Below are 19958 nucleotides of genomic sequence, written 5' to 3'. Positions count from 1 at the left end.
AGATGATGAAAATGAACATGCATTGGTCCGTTCTGCTTTGGATCGTTATGGAGCAGAACCCGTCATCGGCATGGACGCATGTCTTCTGGAATGGTGGTTGAAGCATGAAGGGACATACGAATCTTTAGCACATCTGGCACGTAAATGTTTTGCGACGACAGCTACAACAGTGGCATGCGAATGCCTGTTCTCACTTTCAGGTGACATTGTAAACAAGAAGCGGGCAGCATTGTCTCCTGCAAATTGTAACCAAACTTGTTTGCCTGAGCGATTGGCTGAAGTAGGACTGAGTGGACTTATAGGCTCTAAAGTTACACATTGTTTTATTTTGAATGCAGTTTTTTTGTACATAATTCTACACTTGTAAGTTAAACTTTCATAATAAGGAGATTGCACCACAGTACTTGCATTAGGTGAACCAAAATATTACTACTTTTGTTTTTTACAGTGCAAATATTTGTAATCAAAAATAAATGTAAAGTGAGCACTGTACACTGTGTATTCTGTGTTGTAATTGAAATCAATATAATTGAAAATATAGAAAACATCCAAAAATGTTTAAATAAATGGTATTCTATTATTGTTTAACAGCACGATTAATTTTTTTAATTGCTTGGCAGCCCTATTGTTTACCTGTTACTAGTGCACAAAGTGGCACTTCTTCCTCTGTGCTAGCTCGTTTAAGTTTGGCTTCAGTGAAGTGACTGCTATGCAAAGGTAGCTCTCCAGAGACTTGTTTGTGAGCTTGTTTCGAGTATCATTCTTGACTGTGCTTCTGACTACAAATCTGGATTTGTTCATTTATGGTGATCTGAACATTGAGAGTATCAGGAGGGAGAGTTTCTTAAGGTTTGGGTATTTTTCTGTGTCCAGATAACGTGTCCAGGATGTCATGATTTCGGTGTTCTTGAATTCATTCTTCAGCATGTCAGAGGTCTGCAAGTCGACTAGTTCTAGCTGCAGGACCCCCTCATCTGTTACAGGGAGGACCATGTGGATGTGAGATGAGAAGTCATGCTCAGGTGGTATGGAGAAAGGATCATGTACAAAACCAGTTACATCCTTTGGCATGAAAAAAATCTCTAAATTGGGTGCTGAAGTTGTCCTGTCGCTGTTAAAGGCAGCGTGTCATGAGAGGACTGATCACAACTGTCTTCAGTGCTGATCAATGGTTGTGGAATTGAATAAAATGCAAAAGCTTCCCAGAGCTCAAATTCATGAGAAATATGTTCAACTTCTTCTGAAAAGCTTCTAGCTTCTTGACAAGGTTGCGGATTATCTTCTCCTGGCTTTGCAGCTGTACATTCAGGGTATTCAGATGGCCAAATAAGTTGCAAAGAAATACTGTTTTGACCATGAATTCAATATCTCTAGAAGGGCCAGATATTCAGATGCCTCCTTGTGGCTGCTCAACAGCTTGAGCCTAGAGCTTGCAGCAGCATGGCAGTGATGTAGCCTCACCAAGCCAGTGAATATCTTTCTGGAGAAGATGATCTTCATGGTTTGCAGAGGACTCAGCAATCAGCTCACAAAATAGTCTCTGCTGCAGACTTGAGAAAGCTCTGATGAAATTGATTATTTTCATCCATCTCCTTACCGTCTTTCAGTTCCCCACTCAACTTGGCACACAGCATACTTTGGGGAGGGCTTTCGGTTGTGATGCTACTTCTGCTGGTTGTGCTGCAAGGCCCTTCCACTTGCCAGCATTGAAGGTTGCCATCTGTTAGCAGAAGGCAAATGTTGCTTAGTGAGAGTCGCTGTTTATCAAACGCTGCATTGATTTTCTTCAAATACGACATCTCCAGGGAAAAATGTTTCCGGGGCATCAAACTGAAAAGTTCTTCTCAGAAGGTTTGGCCATCAAAGTAGCTCACATTCAAACACAGCTGTGCTATGTCTTTATTGTAATTGATTAGTCAATGGCCACTGACACAAACTCAGCACCTCTCAGACCTTTCAACAATTAATGGAACGCTTTGTCAAAACCTGGACATGGGTGCATTGTAGTCGTTTCTGATGGGAGCTTGCTTGACAGTGTTCGTGGTGACTGCCTTCATCTTCTCATCAGCTTCCACTTCCTGGAGAACAGCCCGCATACACTCTTCGATGATTTTGGAATGACTGAAGAGCTTCGTCTTTGATGCTAGAGTCCAGGCCACTCATAGAGAAGCCATAGCCATCTCCTGTTGTGATGCAGAACTCATGAGCATCTTACTTCCATAATTGTAAGATATGATCAGGAAGTCGACCTTTGATCACCTTGTCTCTGTGTTCAAAGGATAATTGTCATTGAAAGTTGATTGGTTCATATAAAAGTGGTATCTCAGGTTGTATTCCTTTATGACAGAAACACACTTGTTGCACAACAAGAACATTGGATTCACTTTGGCTACATTTGGTAGAAAGAACAAATATTCATGATCAGTTCTTCATTAAATGATCAAGGGTGTGTGTGGAGTCACTGCAGGAGTCAGGTGCCTCCTTATTAATGCTTGAGTGGGAGGAAGATGGAGGAGTAGAGCAAGGGGTGACTCCCCCCAGAGCCTTTTTCATCCCTGCCTCCATCTACCTGTGTTCCCAGTTGGGGGCTTGGCTGTAAGGACAGAGCCCCTGGCTTTGTCTCCACCCCAGACACCCGGCATCACCAGCCCCGGTGCTCCCCTTGCTGCAGAGTCCTTGTGCTCACCTGCCTCTGAGTACCATTCCCAGTCAGCCACCCATCCCTATGGCCTGACACCTGCTGGCTCAGAAGATGCTCTGCAGCTTGGGAGGGAAAGGGGTTGCCTGGCAAGTGAGTTCAGGGGCCAGAGCTGGAGCCATGTAGTGGGGCCACCTTTACAATGGAGCCCCCAGTGGGGAGCAGGAGGGAACAGCTTATGCCCTGCAGGCTGGATGTGGCCCGTGGGCTGCCATCTGAACAATGCTGGGTGAGTTCTTGACCCAGGGGTTGTGAACAGGGACAGTTGTTGCAACCCCCCTGGACCTTTTAGTGGCTGGATGGGAGAGGGGTCTTCAACTTCTTACTTTTTGTAGTATGGGGTCATAGTAGTGAAAAGTTTGAGAATCAGTGCCCTTAAAGTACTGGGTTTTATATCTCCACTTAAAAACAAAAGTGCCCTGTAAAGCTACTGTGGATGTTCTCATTATCCATATAGAAGTCTATACTTTTTGGAATCCCGTTAAACTCTTGGCTTCAGTAATGCTTTGGCAGTGAGTTGCAAATATTAGTTAATGCATTATATTAAAAGGTTTCTTTTGTTCACTTTTAAATGTTATTGCCATTCAGTTTCATTGGATGTCCCTTGTTGTACTGTTATGAGAGGGTAAACAGGAGTGCTTGACCAACCTTCTCTGTACCATTCATTATCTTATGTACTTCTGTCATGTTTCCTCTTTGAGACTGTTTAGTGTAGAGAACAATCTTTTCATGCTTGCATTTCTTGACCCTGATTCCCCCTCTTATTTCTGCTATCACTTTTGAGCTAGGGTGGCCCACGTTGACCCAGGTAAGGGCAAACAATTGCTTTATATTTGAGGCGTTATGTTGTCACTTTTGTATCCCATTCGTTATACATTCTAACTTTTTGATTGCTTTTTTTTTTTTTTAAAAACACTGCTGTGCATTGAACAGAAGGGGTTTTTTTGTTTGTTTTTTTCCATTGAACTGCCATAGTGACACCAGGACTTTCCTGAATGATTGCTCGGTTCTAAATTGTAGGGTATTCCTTCAGATATTATTCAGATATTAGTGTATGAATAATTCAGATTATTCCTTCCAATGTACATTATCTTGCATTTGACAACATTGAATTTTATCTGCCTTTGTGCTGCCTATTTACCTAGCTTTGTTTAGGACCCTCTGAAGCTCTTCATTAATCTTGAGTGATCTAAATAATTTTGTCCTCTGCAAATTTTACCGCCTCCCATGCCCGCTCTCATTTGCTCATTAATAAATATTTTAAAATCATACCCTAGTATATAACTTTGAGACATCCCCTCTGACTCTTTGGACACACTGAAAATTGACTATTCCTACCATTTCTGTCTTATAGCCAGTTTCTAATCCAAGATGGAATGTTGCCACTTATGCCATGCATTAGATTTCTTAATATTTTTTTTTTCCCCCAAACGTCTTTTATAAACTCAAATTATGTCAACTGGTTCTCCTTATAGCTCTGTTCACCTCCTCAAACAATCTGAGTAGATTAGAGGCACCATTTTTCTTCAGAGAAGCCATGCTATTTTGTGTATCTCACCATGCTCATTTAGGTATTCTATTTTTAGCTGCTGTTCTAGCCAGTTTACTTACCTGATACTGAAGTAGGGATTACTGGTCTGTAATTCTCACTCCAACACTTTTTTTTTTTTTTTTTTAAATATATGCACAACTTTTTCTCCCCTCTAGTCCTTTGGTACTGTAGCGGACTTTAATGACAGATTGTGTATATTTGTTAGTGGTTTAGCCTATTAATTCTTAAATTCCTTTGGATTCTAGTCCTAGTAACTTCTTGCTCTTTAACTCATCAGTTTGTTCCATTACCTTCTCATTTTGACAGCTCAATCTGATGTCTGTGATTTGAAAAAAAGTAGATCTGAGGAGGGTATCCCCCCCCCCAACATCTTTTGCAGTGAATTTTGATGCACAGACATAATCTTAGGTTGTGTGCCCTGTCTGTAGTCTCTTTACTTATTTTCTTAACACTGTTAGTTCAGTATATATAGTGGCTCATTTGCAGGCTTTCTGCTTCCAGTTTAAAGAATTTCTTGTTTGTTTTTGGTTTTTTGCACTTCAGATTCCTTCCTAGCCCTTGTAACTTGCATCTTACACTTTACCTGGCTTAGTTTAGTCTCCATCTGGAAGGCAACATGTTCTAATGGATAGGGCACTAAACTGAGTCAGGAGACCTGGGTAATATTCCTAGCTCTGCTAGTGACCTGCTGTGAAACATTTCAGCAAGTCCGTTTTACCCCTGTACCTCAATTTTTCAATCTAGAGGTAATGATACTGACTTTATTTGGTGAAGTGCTTTGAGTGTCATGGCTGAAAAACACTATTTAAGAGAGGATTATTTATTTCTAAGGGCTTCACATTTCTGTTTTCTGAAGGACACCTCTAAAACTAGTTTCAGAGTAACAGCCGAGTTAGTCTGTATTCGCAAAAAGAAAAGGAGTACTTGTGGCACCTTAGAGACTAACCAATTTATTTGAGCATGAGCTTTCATGAGCTACAGCTCACTTCATCGGATGCATGCCGTAGTTGATAGATCGGCATGCATCCGATGAAGTGAGCTGTAGATCACGAAAGCTCATGCTCAAATAAATTGGTTAGTCTCTAAGGTGCCACAAGTACTCCTCCACCTCTAAAACTGTTGAGCTTTGCCATTTAACCATACAGTCTGTCATTTGTGTTTTCTTACCTTTTTGATTCTTTTTTGCTTAATGGTATGGTGTGTTTAAATAGCCTACATGCTGAGTTCTAGGATTTTAATTTCCTTTTACTTCTGATGAGCTGCTTGCTTTTTATTTAATTTAATTTTTTAAATCCTCTTCAAGTTTATTAGATCTAGTCTTTGGCATGATTATTTCCCTGAGGCTGTGGAACTTACTTATGTTATGGTGACTCTTGCTTAATGGCTCAACTGTAGTTACTACTTTAATCATCTCCTGTGTGTTGCTATTCTTGACTTAGAACTAAGTCTTTTCTCTTATGTGTTCTAGTACTATCTGTTCCAAGAAGCAATCATTTATGGGGTCGAGAAATTGCCTTACCCCTCCTTGTCTTTTTGTGACATTTGACCAATTTATGTATGGGTAGTTGAAGTTACCTATTATAATTTTTTAGACTTAGTTGCTTTGTTGTCCCTCACATTATGTACTTACTACTAGCTTTCACATTAAGAAAGATTTTTATTTGTGTTCTTTTGATGTGAGAATTGTGTTGGTATATGTTCTGCTGTATGGTCCTCTACACTAAGAAATCTTGTCTTGAGATTCTGTAGTGGTCTTCCTTTCTCATGTAGCCTCTAACCAGGTCTTACACTATCACGTTAATCGTCGTCATTATATCATGTTTCAATAATGTCTTTTATGTTAAGGCCACTTTCTGTTGTTAGGCATTTTAGTTCACTTGTTTTTTGCTTTTAAGCATATGTACTGGAGTTTTATGCTATTTTATAGTTTATTTTTGGCCTTGTACCTCTTTTAACTCCTTAGTCTGATCCCCTGTTACTCTTCCAGAATTTTGCCTCTGTGATCTCAACTAGTCACTCCTTCAGTACAGCTGTATTCTTATTCTTTATTGGTTACAGAATTTCTTTTGTATTTTCCCAGTCTCCTCCTCAGATACTGTGGCTTCCCCCCAGCTCCTACTTCAAATAAGACCCCAAAGCCTTGTTAATTTTCTCTGTCCTCAGGCTGGTTCTATTTTTGTTAGTGGAGCCTATTGTTCTGCATAGGCTGTCCCTTCCCTCCAAGTTCCCCAGCATCTAGTAAATGTAAACATCTCCATTATTCTCCATGCTCTCACTTATACACTGAGATTTTGAAATGAGGCCTGCCGCGCTGGCCCAGTTTTTAGAGAGAGATGCTATGGAGGCCAGGGTTCAAAGTTTCCTTCCCCCCTGTCCTTCACCACTAATATTCTAAATTTAACTTCCAGGATGACTTCTCTGTCTCTCTTACCAATATGGCATGTCCTACAAGCAAATCCCCAGCGTTTGCTATAAGTCTGTCTAGATGTCTCACGAGATCTTTTACCTGCACATTCAATAGTCAGATTACCAAATAGATTTCATGGTCACCACGTGCTGAACTGTTGATATTTCTAGTTATTTAATCTGTAACCCCATCTCCTGGAGTGACTGCCATGATGAGTAAGAAATAATAGTGGGTTCCAACTAGGGGAAGTTAGTCCTGCTCTTCCACATTGGCTTCACTGGGAGACTGGCTTTCTCAGCTGGAGGATTGGGGCAGCTAGTTCATAGGTGGGTTCAGCTTTCAGTGTTTTGTCTCTAAACATTTCTATTTGAATAATTCTAGTCTTAGGATGCTGCATTTGGCCATAAGGCAAGCAGTCACGTATTCTTCACTCTATGCAGTAAGCTGGGTGCCCCTCATCGTGATTGATCTGCTGCTGACATTCTACTGCTATAATTTAAGCAGGAGTTTTTCCTCTGTATATTAGATTGAATGAACTAGTTTAGAAGGGTACCTACCTTAGTACCAGACTTCCACTTGGGCCACTCTTCCTGTGCTAACTCTTAGTCATGCTCTCTACTCAAGTGCAACTCGTTTCTTTTTTAATTGTAAAGGTTCTTACATCTCTGTAGTCTTGGTGGTAAGACACTGGTTATGTTAACGATTGAGTGAGATGGGGGTGGGGTGGGGAGTTAAGACTTTCAGAAAGGGAGGCAGGAGAGGAGAGGGAAATATGAACCTCTCCAGCAAGGGAGGGAGTTGAGAGGGTTTTCTGTTGATGCCTGTTATATTCTGCCCTTTCAGGTGTCACTCATAGGTGTTTGTAGTTTTACCACTTGCATCTCATTCAGGGGATCATTTCTCTCGTCACCAAAAACTGCATCATAACCACCGTGCTTACAGCTGAGGACTTGGTGCAACATGTTTAATTATATTTTTGTTCATGCTGGAGGGCTTGTGATGGTAGAAGAGAGCTGAACATTTTCCTAACCTGGCAAGTAAGCTTCATTAGTTGGGCACTATTAATCTGCTGCTCACCATGGAGTTAAAATGGAAAATTTGTCATGTGTTATTCCTTAACTTCTTTCTTCAGTGGGATCTTCGAACGTTCCATTTGCTGCACACGGTACCAGCATTGGATCAGTGCCGTGTAGTCTTCAACTACACTGGCACAGTTATGTATGGAGGTAGGATGTCCCTTAGTATTGCACCATGGCATTGTTGTTCTCCTCAATCTCCTTGGATTTGGCAGTAGAAGCCAAGGGTGGGGATGTTCTTTCCCTCATGTTCATAGTAAAGCAGACAAACTGAAACTTTTCCCAGCCAATACTTTGTAACTTACAAGAGGAAAGAGTGCGGTAGTTGTCTTCAGTCATTTTTAAGGGAGGTTGCAACTCATAAAAGCTATGGTGAATCATTGCATGGTGGGGACCTGTAGTGTCCACCAGCTCTGTTAGGTGCTGTTTAGAACTTCACTGGCTACACTTTACCTGTCCCTGTAGTAGTCGTATCTGACTTGACAGTGTGGAACTTTACTGTCAGTGCAGCTCCTATTAATCTGACGCTGCTGGATAGAGCAACGTGTTAAGGATACATGGCCGCTGAACTTCAAGGGGAATCTGAACCACTGGTTTTAGCAGTTTCTGGGGATTTTGGAACATAAGGAAATATACTGGCCACTCTTGCAGTTTTGAACCAATCTACAGTCAGATTATGATACAGATTGTTTCCTTTTGGAGTACATTAAGTTCATGGAATATCAGGGTTGGAAGGGACCTCAGGAGGTCATCTAGTCCAACCCCCTGCTCAAAGCAGGACCAATCCCCAATTTTTGCCCCAGATTCCTAAATGGCCCCCTCAAGGATTGAACTCACAACCCTGGGTTTAGCAGGCCAATGCTCAAACCACTGAGCTATCCCTCCCCTCAGAATCCTCTAGAAAGCAGTGACTCTTTGGGCTGTGAGCAAGTTGCTTTAAGGAACAGAGTGAGTAAACACTCACTCAGCTGCATTAAAAGAACATTAAGTTGCAATGTCAAGTAGTCCAAAGTTAGGAAATGCCACAATTAAGATGGTCTGTGCAATTTTAATTAGGCCTCCTTTGCATATGCATTATGATAGTCTTTAATTACATTCCTTATACACAAATTCAGAATTTCCTGTTCTAACAACTAGATGTTCTTTTCCCTGCTCATAGGAGACCCAGGGGTCCTGACTCAAAATCATCTGCTCATAATTTGTAGGGAGAGATTTTTTTAAAAATCTGTTTATTTAGTAAGCTTTAATAGGAGGCACAAAGAACAGTTAGGCACTCTACTCCCACCAAAGGTCAATAGGAGTTGGGCATCAAATTCCATTTGTGCCTTTGAAAATTTTCCTCATAGTTTGTCCTTTGTGTTTGTTTTTTTTTAATGTTCATGTTTACTTAGAACTTACCCTTTCTCTTGCCCCTAACATGACATCAGGACTAGTGTACTTCCATGAAATTGCCATATTTTTTCTGCATGACTACTTTTATTGCTGGCAACTAGGAAATTTAATATTTTAGGTAGCTTTCTGTCACCTCAGTGATGCCATGGTCAGTTTGCAAGGTTAAAATTCAGCTCTCTGAAAAGAGAAGGATTTGTAATGCAGAAGTTTGGCTTGTAATAATTTGGGAAAGACTCTGCTTCCATTTATTTGCTAATCTTCGTAACCTTCAATGTTGTGAAAGACAACTTGGGAACAGTACTTGTTGGTTAAATGGGGTTTTGCCAAATTATTAAAAACAAAAACCTAAAAAAACTCCCCATCATAGTAGTGTGTGGACCCTGACAGGATCATAAAATGATTAGAGATAGTGTTATAAATGGGACATGGACTTGCCTAATAGTCTTTCCCTTGTCAGCTATGTTGCAGGCGGATGATGAAGATGACCTACTGGAGGAGAGGATGAGAAGCCCCTTTGGGTCATCCTTCAGGACATTCAATGCAACGGACTATAAACCTATAGGTGAGGATGAAGGTGCAGTTGCCAGGGGTTGGTTTGTGGGTTTGGTGCAGGTTGACTTAGATTTTTCTTTATTTAACCCCACCTGTTACTTCACCACAATATCTTATGAAAACAAATTCTGCTTAATATACCCTGTTCCAAGCACAAAGTTTGTCTTCAACACTAAATTAGCTTCAATAGAATTTCTGCTCCAGTACATGATTTCTTCTCCTCACGCACTCTGTAGCCTACAGTCACTGGCTCTGGCTTTCCTCCCACCAAGTCAGACATGAATCTGAGAAATAGTCAGTGGTATGGTCTAAGCTTTAATTGCGCAGCTTCATGAAAGATCCCAATTTTCTCCCCTACATTCCCCTCTCCCATCAGGATCTGTTCCTATCTGTAGCTCAAATGTCTGTCAGTTCAGCCTCCAGCCCGCGGCGCTCCTGGAGCTGAGCTCAGTGCAGCAGTAACAGGAGTGAGTAAACATGGCCTCTGGCTTTCGTGTGCTGAGATGAGAAAAGATGGCCCACATCTCTGTCCATCTCAGTCACTATCTCATTGGAAGTTGAGGGGCCAACTTGGTCTCTCCCCTTCTCAGAAAACCCAGTAGCCATATTTGCACAGAGATGGGGGCGCTATGGAAATCAGTGTGAGAACTGACTAGCTTAGTGTATCAGCTTAGAAATATTCTCCATTACTGGTTGAAATTAGATAGATGTGCTAAACATGCTTTTGTTTTAGCTATAGCTGTCCAGGCATATTTGTATATTGTATATTTGGCAAAGCATTGAATAACCTGCTGGTAACCATTAAGTTCACTTTGTGTTGTTTTCTAGCCACCATTGATGTAAAACGGAATATCTTTGATTTGTGCACGGACAGCAAGGATTGCTATTTGGCTGTTATTGAGGTAAAGGATCTGAGATAGTTGGGGAAGAGTAAATACCAGTATTTGTGGCTATGGTCTGAGAGCAATGCTTTAAAAAAATAAACACTTACCTTTATTGGAGCTGGGAGTTCTGGAGCTCCTACTATCCATCTCAGATGTCTTATGCACTGGTGCTTTGATGTGGATAGGGGAGTACTAATCAGTTCTCTATACCCCATCCCTTGTGCTTAAATTCAGTGCTGTCTCTGTCTCTCTAGCATATGCACATTTTTGGGACTTCTTGGAACCCTTCAGCTGCATTCCTCAAACATTGCCTTGCTTTAAAAGAAATATACTGCAGAGGGAGGTGTCCTCCTCACAAGCAGGGAGAAATACATTTTTATTCTGATTCTCTAGTCTTTTGTTGTTGAAACTTGCACAAAAACGGAAACTCTCTCTGTCTGGTGCACCCGGAGCTTTTATTTGGGCCTCTCTTACCCTCCCTGTTTCTTCTTGATAAGAAGGAAGCTGTGGACTTCTTGAAGTTTGGGGCTTGATGCAGGAATTTCTGGGTGACGTTCTATGGCCTGTGTATGCAGGAGATCAGACTGGATGGTCACAATGGTCCCTTCTGGCCTTAATCAATGCATCTGTAACTTGTAATGATCTGAGTTTCTCCATTAACCTCTAGTGATGGAGTGGCTAACAGGCTTGTATTAGTTGTCTTTTTTTTGTTTTTGTTTTGTGAGCTATTTATGGATCATTATAAAATCATTTCCTTCCCAACTTAGAAGCAGTTTTAACTTTTGATAAGGCTCTCGCCTCATGCTTCATACAGAGTAGCACCATAATACTAGCCTTGGGATTACTGTGCTGTTCCTGGCACAGAAGCAGGGTTTATGCTTAGGGGCACAATCAACAGTAATGCCATGGTCCTAGTGCAAACTATTAGTGTATCAGCAGTTGGCCTATAAGAGTGGAGAGTTCAAATCCCACTTGGGACAAACCGCTTTGTTTCTAAAGCAGTGGTTGTTGGCAAAGTTCAGGTGGGAGAGGAGGGAGAGAATCTAAAGGGAAGCTGGTATGCAGTTTCAGAGAGTGTGAACAAACCCAAAGTTGAACACGGGTGTTGAATGGTCAAAATGAAGGTTTATGAGGTATAAAATTCTGTGATAGGAATCTTTGTTGGGAGTGGCATAGATGCTAGAATCTCAAAGCCAAACCTTTTATGCTGCTCCTGAGGTAATTCTTGCAACATAACAGCATAATCATTAGTACTAATTACACTGTGTATGTAAGTAGCAAATAAAAAAGATAAAATGCCTTTTTGTTGTTTGTTCTTGGTCATAACCTCTCTTCTGTAATAGAGATCATGATAGAGTTGAGTTACATAAGAAAGCATAAACAGTTCCACTAGGTACTAACTGCTGTGTTGGGGGTTTTCTTCAGAATCAAGGGAGCATGGATGCCATGAACATGGATACAGTTTGCAGGCTCTATGAGGTAGGCAGGCAGCGTTTGGCAGAAGATGAAGAGGATGAAGAGGAAGATCAGGTGAGTACTGTAGAGTCATTTTGATTGTTGCAGTCCAGTTGTAATCAAACTCTTTTCACTCATAGCTGGAATGCTGGGAGCTGCTGCTTGTTAAAATATTACTATAAAAAAGCAATTCTGTAGGATAGTGTTCTTTTTTTTCTGGCTGTCTTTAAGTACATATTTCCAAATCTTTAGGTTTAAGATTGGCTTGGTCATTTATGATTTGTAACCCTTGTATAAATAGGATATGGAGCACAGTATTGCATTGTGAAATTGCACAGTGTTTCTGTGTAATAAAGATGTTTATGAAATTTGGTAACATCTATAGGTTTATATTGGGATGCACTAATATCATCTGGCTTAAACTAAGCATTTGACCTCTGGATTCACTGTGTCTGTCAATCTATAAAAGAGCGAAGAATTATTATTACTCAGGATACAGTAGGTAATATGATTATCTGCTATGCTACAGCACATTCTATAGTCAGTTTTCAGGAGACCTCTTGGTGCCAGGCTTCATAGAACTGCCAAGCACATTCTGCTTTGGTTGCAGGAGAAGGGAAATAAATATATATATCCCAAAAGACCTGGAGTGGTTTATTGTCACCTTTTTGGTGTTTGTATTGTGATACATTGATGTCTGCATCATGGAAACACAGCTGATTTTTCTTTTTTCCTCTGTGTTGGCATGGTGAGGGGGCTGTAAAGAGAAGTTTGATTTCTTCAGACTACACAGAAAGCTAGGGTTTTGGTGTTCATTCCACTTTCTTAATCTCCTTTTGTTAAAATAAAACTGCTTTACTGGCTTTCAGAGGAACATTTGATAATAGCATCCATGGAGACTGGAGTTTCAGTCTAATCAGTGGATTTATGCTCTCTGTAATATTGGTAGTACCTCATATCACCTACACAAATTAGATTGGGAGAATGCTTTTCTTTTTCATCCCTGATACCACATTGATTCAAATGTTGTGTTATGGGGCAGTGGGTGCTTTATTATGAAGTAGGAATTATCTGCCACTGTTTGAGGCACACCACCAGACTGGATGGATCTGGTTTAGTAACTCTATAGAACAGCAACAATACTTTCTAATAGAAGAAGTACTAGTTGTTGTCCTTTCCAAATAATAATCCAAATTTTGACTACCTAATAGCCAGCCAACATCTATCCCGGAGCACATGTATGTGTAAAATAATGGTTTTTGGCTGTAGTCAGTGAGTGTGCCTCATGTTCATGTCTGTTTCCTCCTAAATTAATTTAATGTGTTCAGCATCCTTGTGGTAAACTTCATCATGAGTTTGACAAATCTACAAAATACACTTACTGTAAAACTTCTTTTTGTATAGCTATTTCCATTTTTCACAGACAGCATTTACCAGTTGTTACCAGGCAAATATCACTGTTCTCTTATCCTAAATATAGGAAAATACTATAGTATCAGATACTAGCTCATGGTAATGGTTGGTGGTAGTCATTGACTTTTCAGTGGTGGTGTGTGTGTGTGTGTGTGTGGTGCCCTAAATGTACTTCTGTTTGTATATCTACATCTCAGGCACTGTTTGTGTACTGAAAAGCTATCACAAAACCTCTGAAGTAACAAAGCAGAATTGCTTTTTCGTTTGGTACTGTGGCATCAATTGCAGAATAAGAGCATGCAGTTGATGTATGCATTTATTGCTCTTGACTGTCTTTGTCCCTTGACTTTATTAAAATGCAGTCACTTTTACAATGACTTTTTGAGGCTGTCAACATCAGTCTTGGGTATGAGGGAGATTAGTTTTAATGTAAACTACATAAAAGCTACCCAAATTCCAGTCACTGTATATTTAGCAAAATCTAAACCAGAAACATACATCCTTTTTGTTTCTGGTAACCTTTTCTCCATTGCTTCCCTTTGGTTGGTCCAGTAGGTTGACTTGCAGATCCTCAAGATACAGCTTTATATCTTCATAGAAACTTCCTGTATTGAGCTAGGATAGGTGTGAGCAAACTACGGGCTGTGGGCCATGTCTGGCCCATCGGACCTTTTAATCTGGCCCTCGAGCACCTGCTGGGGAGCAGGGTCGGGGGCTTTCTATGTGGTTCCTGGAAGTAGTGGCATGTTCCCCACTCCAGCTCCTACGCATAGGGGCAGCCAAGACTATGGAGGCTCCACACGCTGCCCCTGCCCCGAGTGCCAACCCCCACAGCTCCGGGAACCATGGCCAATACCCCACCATGCCTCCGCGTAGGAGCCGAAGGGGTACATGCTGCTGCTTCCGGGAGCTATGAGGGCGGCGCCTGCGGATAGGGCAGCGCATGGAGCTGCCTGGCCATGCCTCCGTGTAGGAGCTGGAGGGGGGACATGCTGCTGCTTCCGGTAAGCACCTCCTGGAGCCTGCACCCCGGAGCCCACACCCCAGCTCTAGCCTTGATCCCCCTCCCACCATCCGAACCCCTTGGTCTCAGCTCGGAGCATCCTCCTGCACCCCAGACTCCTCATCCCCTGCCCCAATCCAGAGCCTCCTCCCATACCCTGAACTCCTCGTTTCTGGCCCCACCACAGAGCCCTCACCCCCTCCCAATCCCCAATTTCATGGGCATTCATGGCCTGCCATACAATTTCTGTACCCAGATGTGGCCCTCAGGCCAAAAAGTTTGCCCACCCCTGAGCTAGAAGGAGCAGAGAGCCGCAGCCCTTTCCCCCACTCACTCTCTTCCTTTCTCACTCTCTCCTTCTCCTGCCTCCCCCCCCCCTCCCCCGCACACACACTTTTCTTCTTCCTGGCTTGTGTGTATCTATTAAGGCTGGTCAAAAAAGGTAATTTGTATCTTACTATATCTAATATAGTTTTAAAATGTGGGGTGCTTTCACAGTTCTACTGCATTGCGTAGGCCTTGACAAATCAGAAAGGTACTTCCAGATTTCTCCTTGTTAAGTCTTCTCACTTGAGTGCCTCAAAAATTGATGCACAATGTCCTCTCTATAGCATGTGAATCTGATGTCTCTTCTTTTGACCAGAACTCATAAGTCATATGTTCTTAATCTGATTTACTAAATGTTCTAAATGATGCTCTGGTACTAGATCCTTTGCAGCTTGTGGATAGCTCAGATTGTTGGCTTTCCTTGGTATCCTCGATCTACACCTCCAGGCCTTTTGCTTTCACGTCTATTTCTTCTGTAAATGATCTGCTAGCAAGTTTCCCAATTCTTTGGTTTGAGTCCCCTTAGTGCAGTGAAGGAAGGAATTGAAGGTGTCCTGCTCATTTTGGTAATGGTGTTTGCAGCAAGTTATGCATAGCAAGTAATGGATGTGGGTGGGAACTGTGATAACCTCTTGGCTTCAGAGTATGACATCTCAGCATCAAAGTCACCTAATGGCTCTGTTTTTAGATGTTTCTGAGTAGAGAAGGGCATTGTGGCATCCGTAAAATGAAGCTGCCAGCAGCAGCACTTCCCCCTCCCCCCCAAGGCATCTCTCTGCACCCCTCCCGTGATTTGATTGGGAGGGGTGGGAGAAGGTAAAATCAAACTAACTTGCTGCTGCTTAAGCTACCCTCAGACCCAGTGACAAGGATGGATTAGCTGCTTTATGCATAGTTCCACTGCTGTAAATCCTTGAGTGTTTTTGTTATAAAATATTTGAGGTTAATGCTGCTGCAGCTGGTGGGCTTCTGCCTAGGTTACTCGTGCTAGACTTCATATTAGACCTCTGGAAAGCCTTCTTGTCCTAGCTGAGGGGAATATTTCAGAATGTCAAGCCCAATTAAGGAAATCTAAGGTGAATCTTCTGGTATTGTACCATTAAGATACGTTTCCTGGGAGTTACTACATTAAGTAAGGGGGAGATGAGGAAGAAAGGGGTTTTTGATGGCCAGTTAGGGCAATTGTGAAGTTGTGGGCTTTTTTTTAGTTAGGCCTTTATAATGAATGTTTGATGCTAAATATACAAATGAATTCAGTTTCACATCTAACAAGTAGGTGGCATTAACACTTGCTTTATTTAATATGGCTTCCATTCTAACCTATTTCTCTCAGATTTGGGGGAGCCAGGTAATGTTTTGACTGGCACACTTCCATTCCTTCTTTCTTTCCCTTTGCCTCTTCAGCTGGGAGTTTCAAAAGAGGCCAAGGGAATTAGACACCCAGATCCCACTAAAATTCAATTAAAGTTGGATGCCTGGCATCCTTGGGCTCTTTTGAAAATCCTAGCCTTACTGACTGTCTTTGACCATTAGCATTTAGTGTGTTTCAATGTGAGTTCATCATAATGCCCATCAAAAGGCCCATCAGAAACCCTGGCAATCTTGCTTGCATAACATTTGCATACTGAGTCTGTAGACAAATAGAGTTTTAGGTGCAGGTGGCAGGCCCATTTCTGCAGTATTGTCAGGGTCCAGTTCCCCACGCTTTCTTCCCTTTGAGCCCTTTCTCTCCTTCCCCTTTCACTGCAGTTCCCCTGGTCTTGCTCCTTCAGGTTTCCCCACTCCCTGAGGTTTTGACTGCACAAGTGGGCATCTGGTCTACTGATGCAGATGCTGGAACATCTTTTGGCTACTGTCCTGCTAAGGCCCCCTCCTCTCCCTTCACTGGACACTTACTCATTTCATTCATTATCTGTCTTTTGTAATGAGAGAGAAGGCAGGAGCGGTGGAGTAACTGGTACAGAGGGCAGTGAATGCACTGAGAAAGGTGAAGGAGTCTCAGGTGCTGCCCACATGCCCCCTGCAGTAGGCAGGAGAAAGGGTGGATAAAAATCAAATCTTTTTAAATTTAAATTGGATTTTTTTGATAAAATGCTTTTTGATGAAAAAACCTATCTAAAGATAGTTTTAATTAAATACATTATAGCTCAAAGATCTCATCATAGAATAGAGATTATACATTCTAATTCTATAGTATGAGACAATATATTCATGTAATATATAAGAAAAGTTTTATAAATGAGTTCCAATAGTTCATGGATTAGGGACCCAATCTTATGGGGTTCCAGAGGCATCTGTATAGATTATTTAGGTTAATCTTTCTATCTACCCAGTGGGACTCAGTGCTCAGTTTAGAAGATATCATCAGAGATGCTTAGTTTTGCAGTTCTCAAACTGTGGATTTGTCTCTCCAGAGATAACATGCTTGTTAACAGAAAAAATGTTTTTAAATAAATAAATATATAGAGGTGAGAAATAACAGACTTCAACCCTATTGTCCCTCTGCAAATTTGTGTACACAAAGTCAATCCCTTACCTCTCTCTAAAAGTGCAAAGTTTCAAAAAGTTGAATGAATAGAAGATTGTTGGGGTTAGAATAGATCTGGACAAGGAGAAGAAGTCTGGAGATAAATGTGAGAAGGGAGGGACAGGCAGTAGAAACAAAAGTGAAACTGAACAGCATATTCCAGAAGTCTTGAGGTCTTTCTTAGTGTAGCCCTCATTGATTTGAGATCTACCATACCATTCTCTCACTAGAAGGAAAAACCTATAATGGCAGCAGGCCGTAAAAGAGACCCAGTTTGGGAATATTTTAATGAAGTTCCTCTACCTGTGGGTAAGACAGGCATGCGTGCAAAATGCAAACAATGCAACAAAGAAATGCAAGGCCTGGTAGCCCGAATGAAACAACATCATGAGAAGTGTTCCTTCTAAAGAGGAAGCTGCATTGAAGATGATGAAGGGAACATTTCTGAACATGCAGGATCTTCAGGTTGGTAAACTTTTTTTATTTCATACTTCTTTCTTAAGGACTGCCTGTCTTCTTTCTGGACTATTCTTGAATTCTCATGTTTGAGCACAAAATATAGTTGTTACTCTGATACTATTCTTTTAGATGTCGTTGTGATAAAAAATAAATAGCTGAAATAGGCAGATCTTCCTTTTACAATTTCACCTTTAAAGTAACAGCCATGTTAGTCTGTATTCGCAAAAAGAAAAGGAGTACTTTTGGACTTTAGAGACTAACCAATTTATTTGAGCATAAGCTCATAAGCATAAGCTTTCGTGAGCTACAGCTTCATCGGATGAAGTGAGCTGTAGCTCACGAAAGCTTATGCTCAAATAAATTGGTTAGTCTCTAAGGTGCCACAAGTACTCCTTACCTTTAAAGTAGTACTGAGTGTCAGTGAATGCAATGAGTAACACTAAATGAACAGTATGGTAATAATAATTAAATAACTGCATTGACTTATTTTCTTTAGGAGAATCCATCCTCAACATACAGGATTCTGAAGATATCCAACTTCAAGATCACCATCATTTTCTATAGTTTCAGAGTTACCTGCCAGTGATAGTGTTTCAGTCACATCATGTATGTCACATAGCCACAGTATATCACCTCTAGCAAAAAGAAAAAAAAATCATCATCCAGAAACAACCATCGATAAATTTGTGATAAGAACCAGCAGATTAGAAAAAGAGGTAATTGATGAAAAAATTGCCCGGTTTGTTTATGCAATAAACTCTTCTTTCCGTTTGACTGAGAACCCATACTTCATTAACATGGGTCAGTCATTAAGATCAGGATACAGTCCACCCAACAGAGCTGATATCTCAGGCAAATTGCTGGATAAAGTGTATGAAAGAGAAATTGAGCAGTGTGCAAAAGGTCTAGATAGAGGGTAAAATTGTTAATCTAAGTCTTGATGGGTGGAGCAGTGTCCACAATGATCCTGTTGTATGTGCTTGTGTGACAACAGAGAGAAGGGAATGTCTTCCTTACAGAAACAATTGATGCATCAGGAAATGCGCACACAGCAGAATACTTACAAGAAGTAGCAGTAAAAGCTATAACAAACCTCGAAAAAAAATTCAAATGTCTGGTACACAGCTGGGTCACAGACAATGCTGCAAATGTATCCAAGATGAGAAGAAATTATTTAGAAGAGAGTGAAGAGTCCCAAGCTAATAACATATGGTAGCAGTGCTTATTTGATGCACCTCCTAGCCAAAGGCTTCAGTGTTCCAGAAATAAAGGCTAATGTTGTTGAAATTGCAAAATTCTTCCGTAACAACCACTTTGCAGCAGCTGCTCTGAAAACAGTGGGAGGAACCAAGCTAACTCTCCCACAAGACGTGTGATGGAACTCAGGAGTGGACTGTTTTGAGCGCTAGATCAAGAACTGGCCTAATCTGATGATTGATTGTGAACAAAATTGTGATGGCACTGTCACAGCCAAAGTTCTCAACATTGTGCTTAAGAGAAATGATGAACACATGCCGAGTACCCTGAAGCCTATTTCTGTAGCCTTGAACAAAATGCAGGGAAATAGCTGTTTTATTGCTGACGCTGTTGAAATTTGGAAGGAACTGAGTGAGATCTTAAAAAGAGAAATATGCAATGACAGAGTTAAATTACAAGCATTAAAAAAACAAATGGGACAAGCACTGTCTCCAGCTCATTTTCTTGCAAATATTCTCATTACTCGGTACCAGGGTCAAACATTAACTGCTGAAGAAGAGGAGTTGGCTATGACATGGACATCCAGCAGTCATCCCTCCATAATGTCAACTATAATAAACTTCAGAGCTAAGGGTGAACCATTCAAGAAATATGTTTGCTGATGACGTTTTAAAGACAGTCACACCAGTGAACTGGTGGAAGTCACGTAAACACTCGGATTCAGAGACTGTTGAAATGATAATCTCACTTTTAACAGCACTCGCTTCTTCTGCTGGTGTAGAAAGACTATTTTCTTTCCTTGGACTAATTCATTCCAAATTGAGAAATTGTTTGGGACCTGAAAAAGCAAGAAGGCTTGTTTTTCTTTTCCAGATTATGAACAAACAGGAAAATGAAGGTGAAGACTTACTGCAGAAGCCAGTATTTTAAGTTTCTCATGTTGCCTGGCTGACAGTCTGGTTTTTTTTAATATTTCATTTATTTATTTTAGTTAAAAGCAATTTTAACAAACAAAC

General features: G+C 41.1%; 1 protein-coding gene across 5 annotated transcripts in view; it reads left to right on the top strand.

Annotated features, from left to right (window-relative positions):
- DCAF1 (DDB1 and CUL4 associated factor 1) overlaps positions 1 to 19958 on the top strand; it is a 106834-nt gene that overhangs the window by 58219 nt on the left and 28657 nt on the right. For 4 of the 5 annotated variants that reach the window (XM_073352499.1, XM_078853733.1, XM_073352498.1 and 1 more), the window contains 4 exons: positions 7790 to 7883; positions 9583 to 9687; positions 10506 to 10579; positions 11987 to 12091. In XM_073352499.1, the coding sequence (XP_073208600.1) occupies positions 7790 to 7883; positions 9583 to 9687; positions 10506 to 10579; positions 11987 to 12091 (378 nt within the window). Of the gene's footprint in view, positions 1 to 7789; positions 7884 to 9582; positions 9688 to 10505; positions 10580 to 11986; positions 12092 to 18241; positions 18462 to 19958 lie in introns of all 5 variants that reach the window. The other variant, XR_012159884.1, reaches the window with a different exon arrangement.

The sequence above is a fragment of the Lepidochelys kempii genome, chromosome 7, assembly GCF_965140285.1.
Source record: "Lepidochelys kempii isolate rLepKem1 chromosome 7, rLepKem1.hap1, whole genome shotgun sequence".
Taxonomy (NCBI): Eukaryota; Metazoa; Chordata; order Testudines; family Cheloniidae; genus Lepidochelys; species Lepidochelys kempii.
Note: the sequence above shows the minus strand (reverse complement) of the source record. Positions and strands in the feature narration are given on the sequence as shown.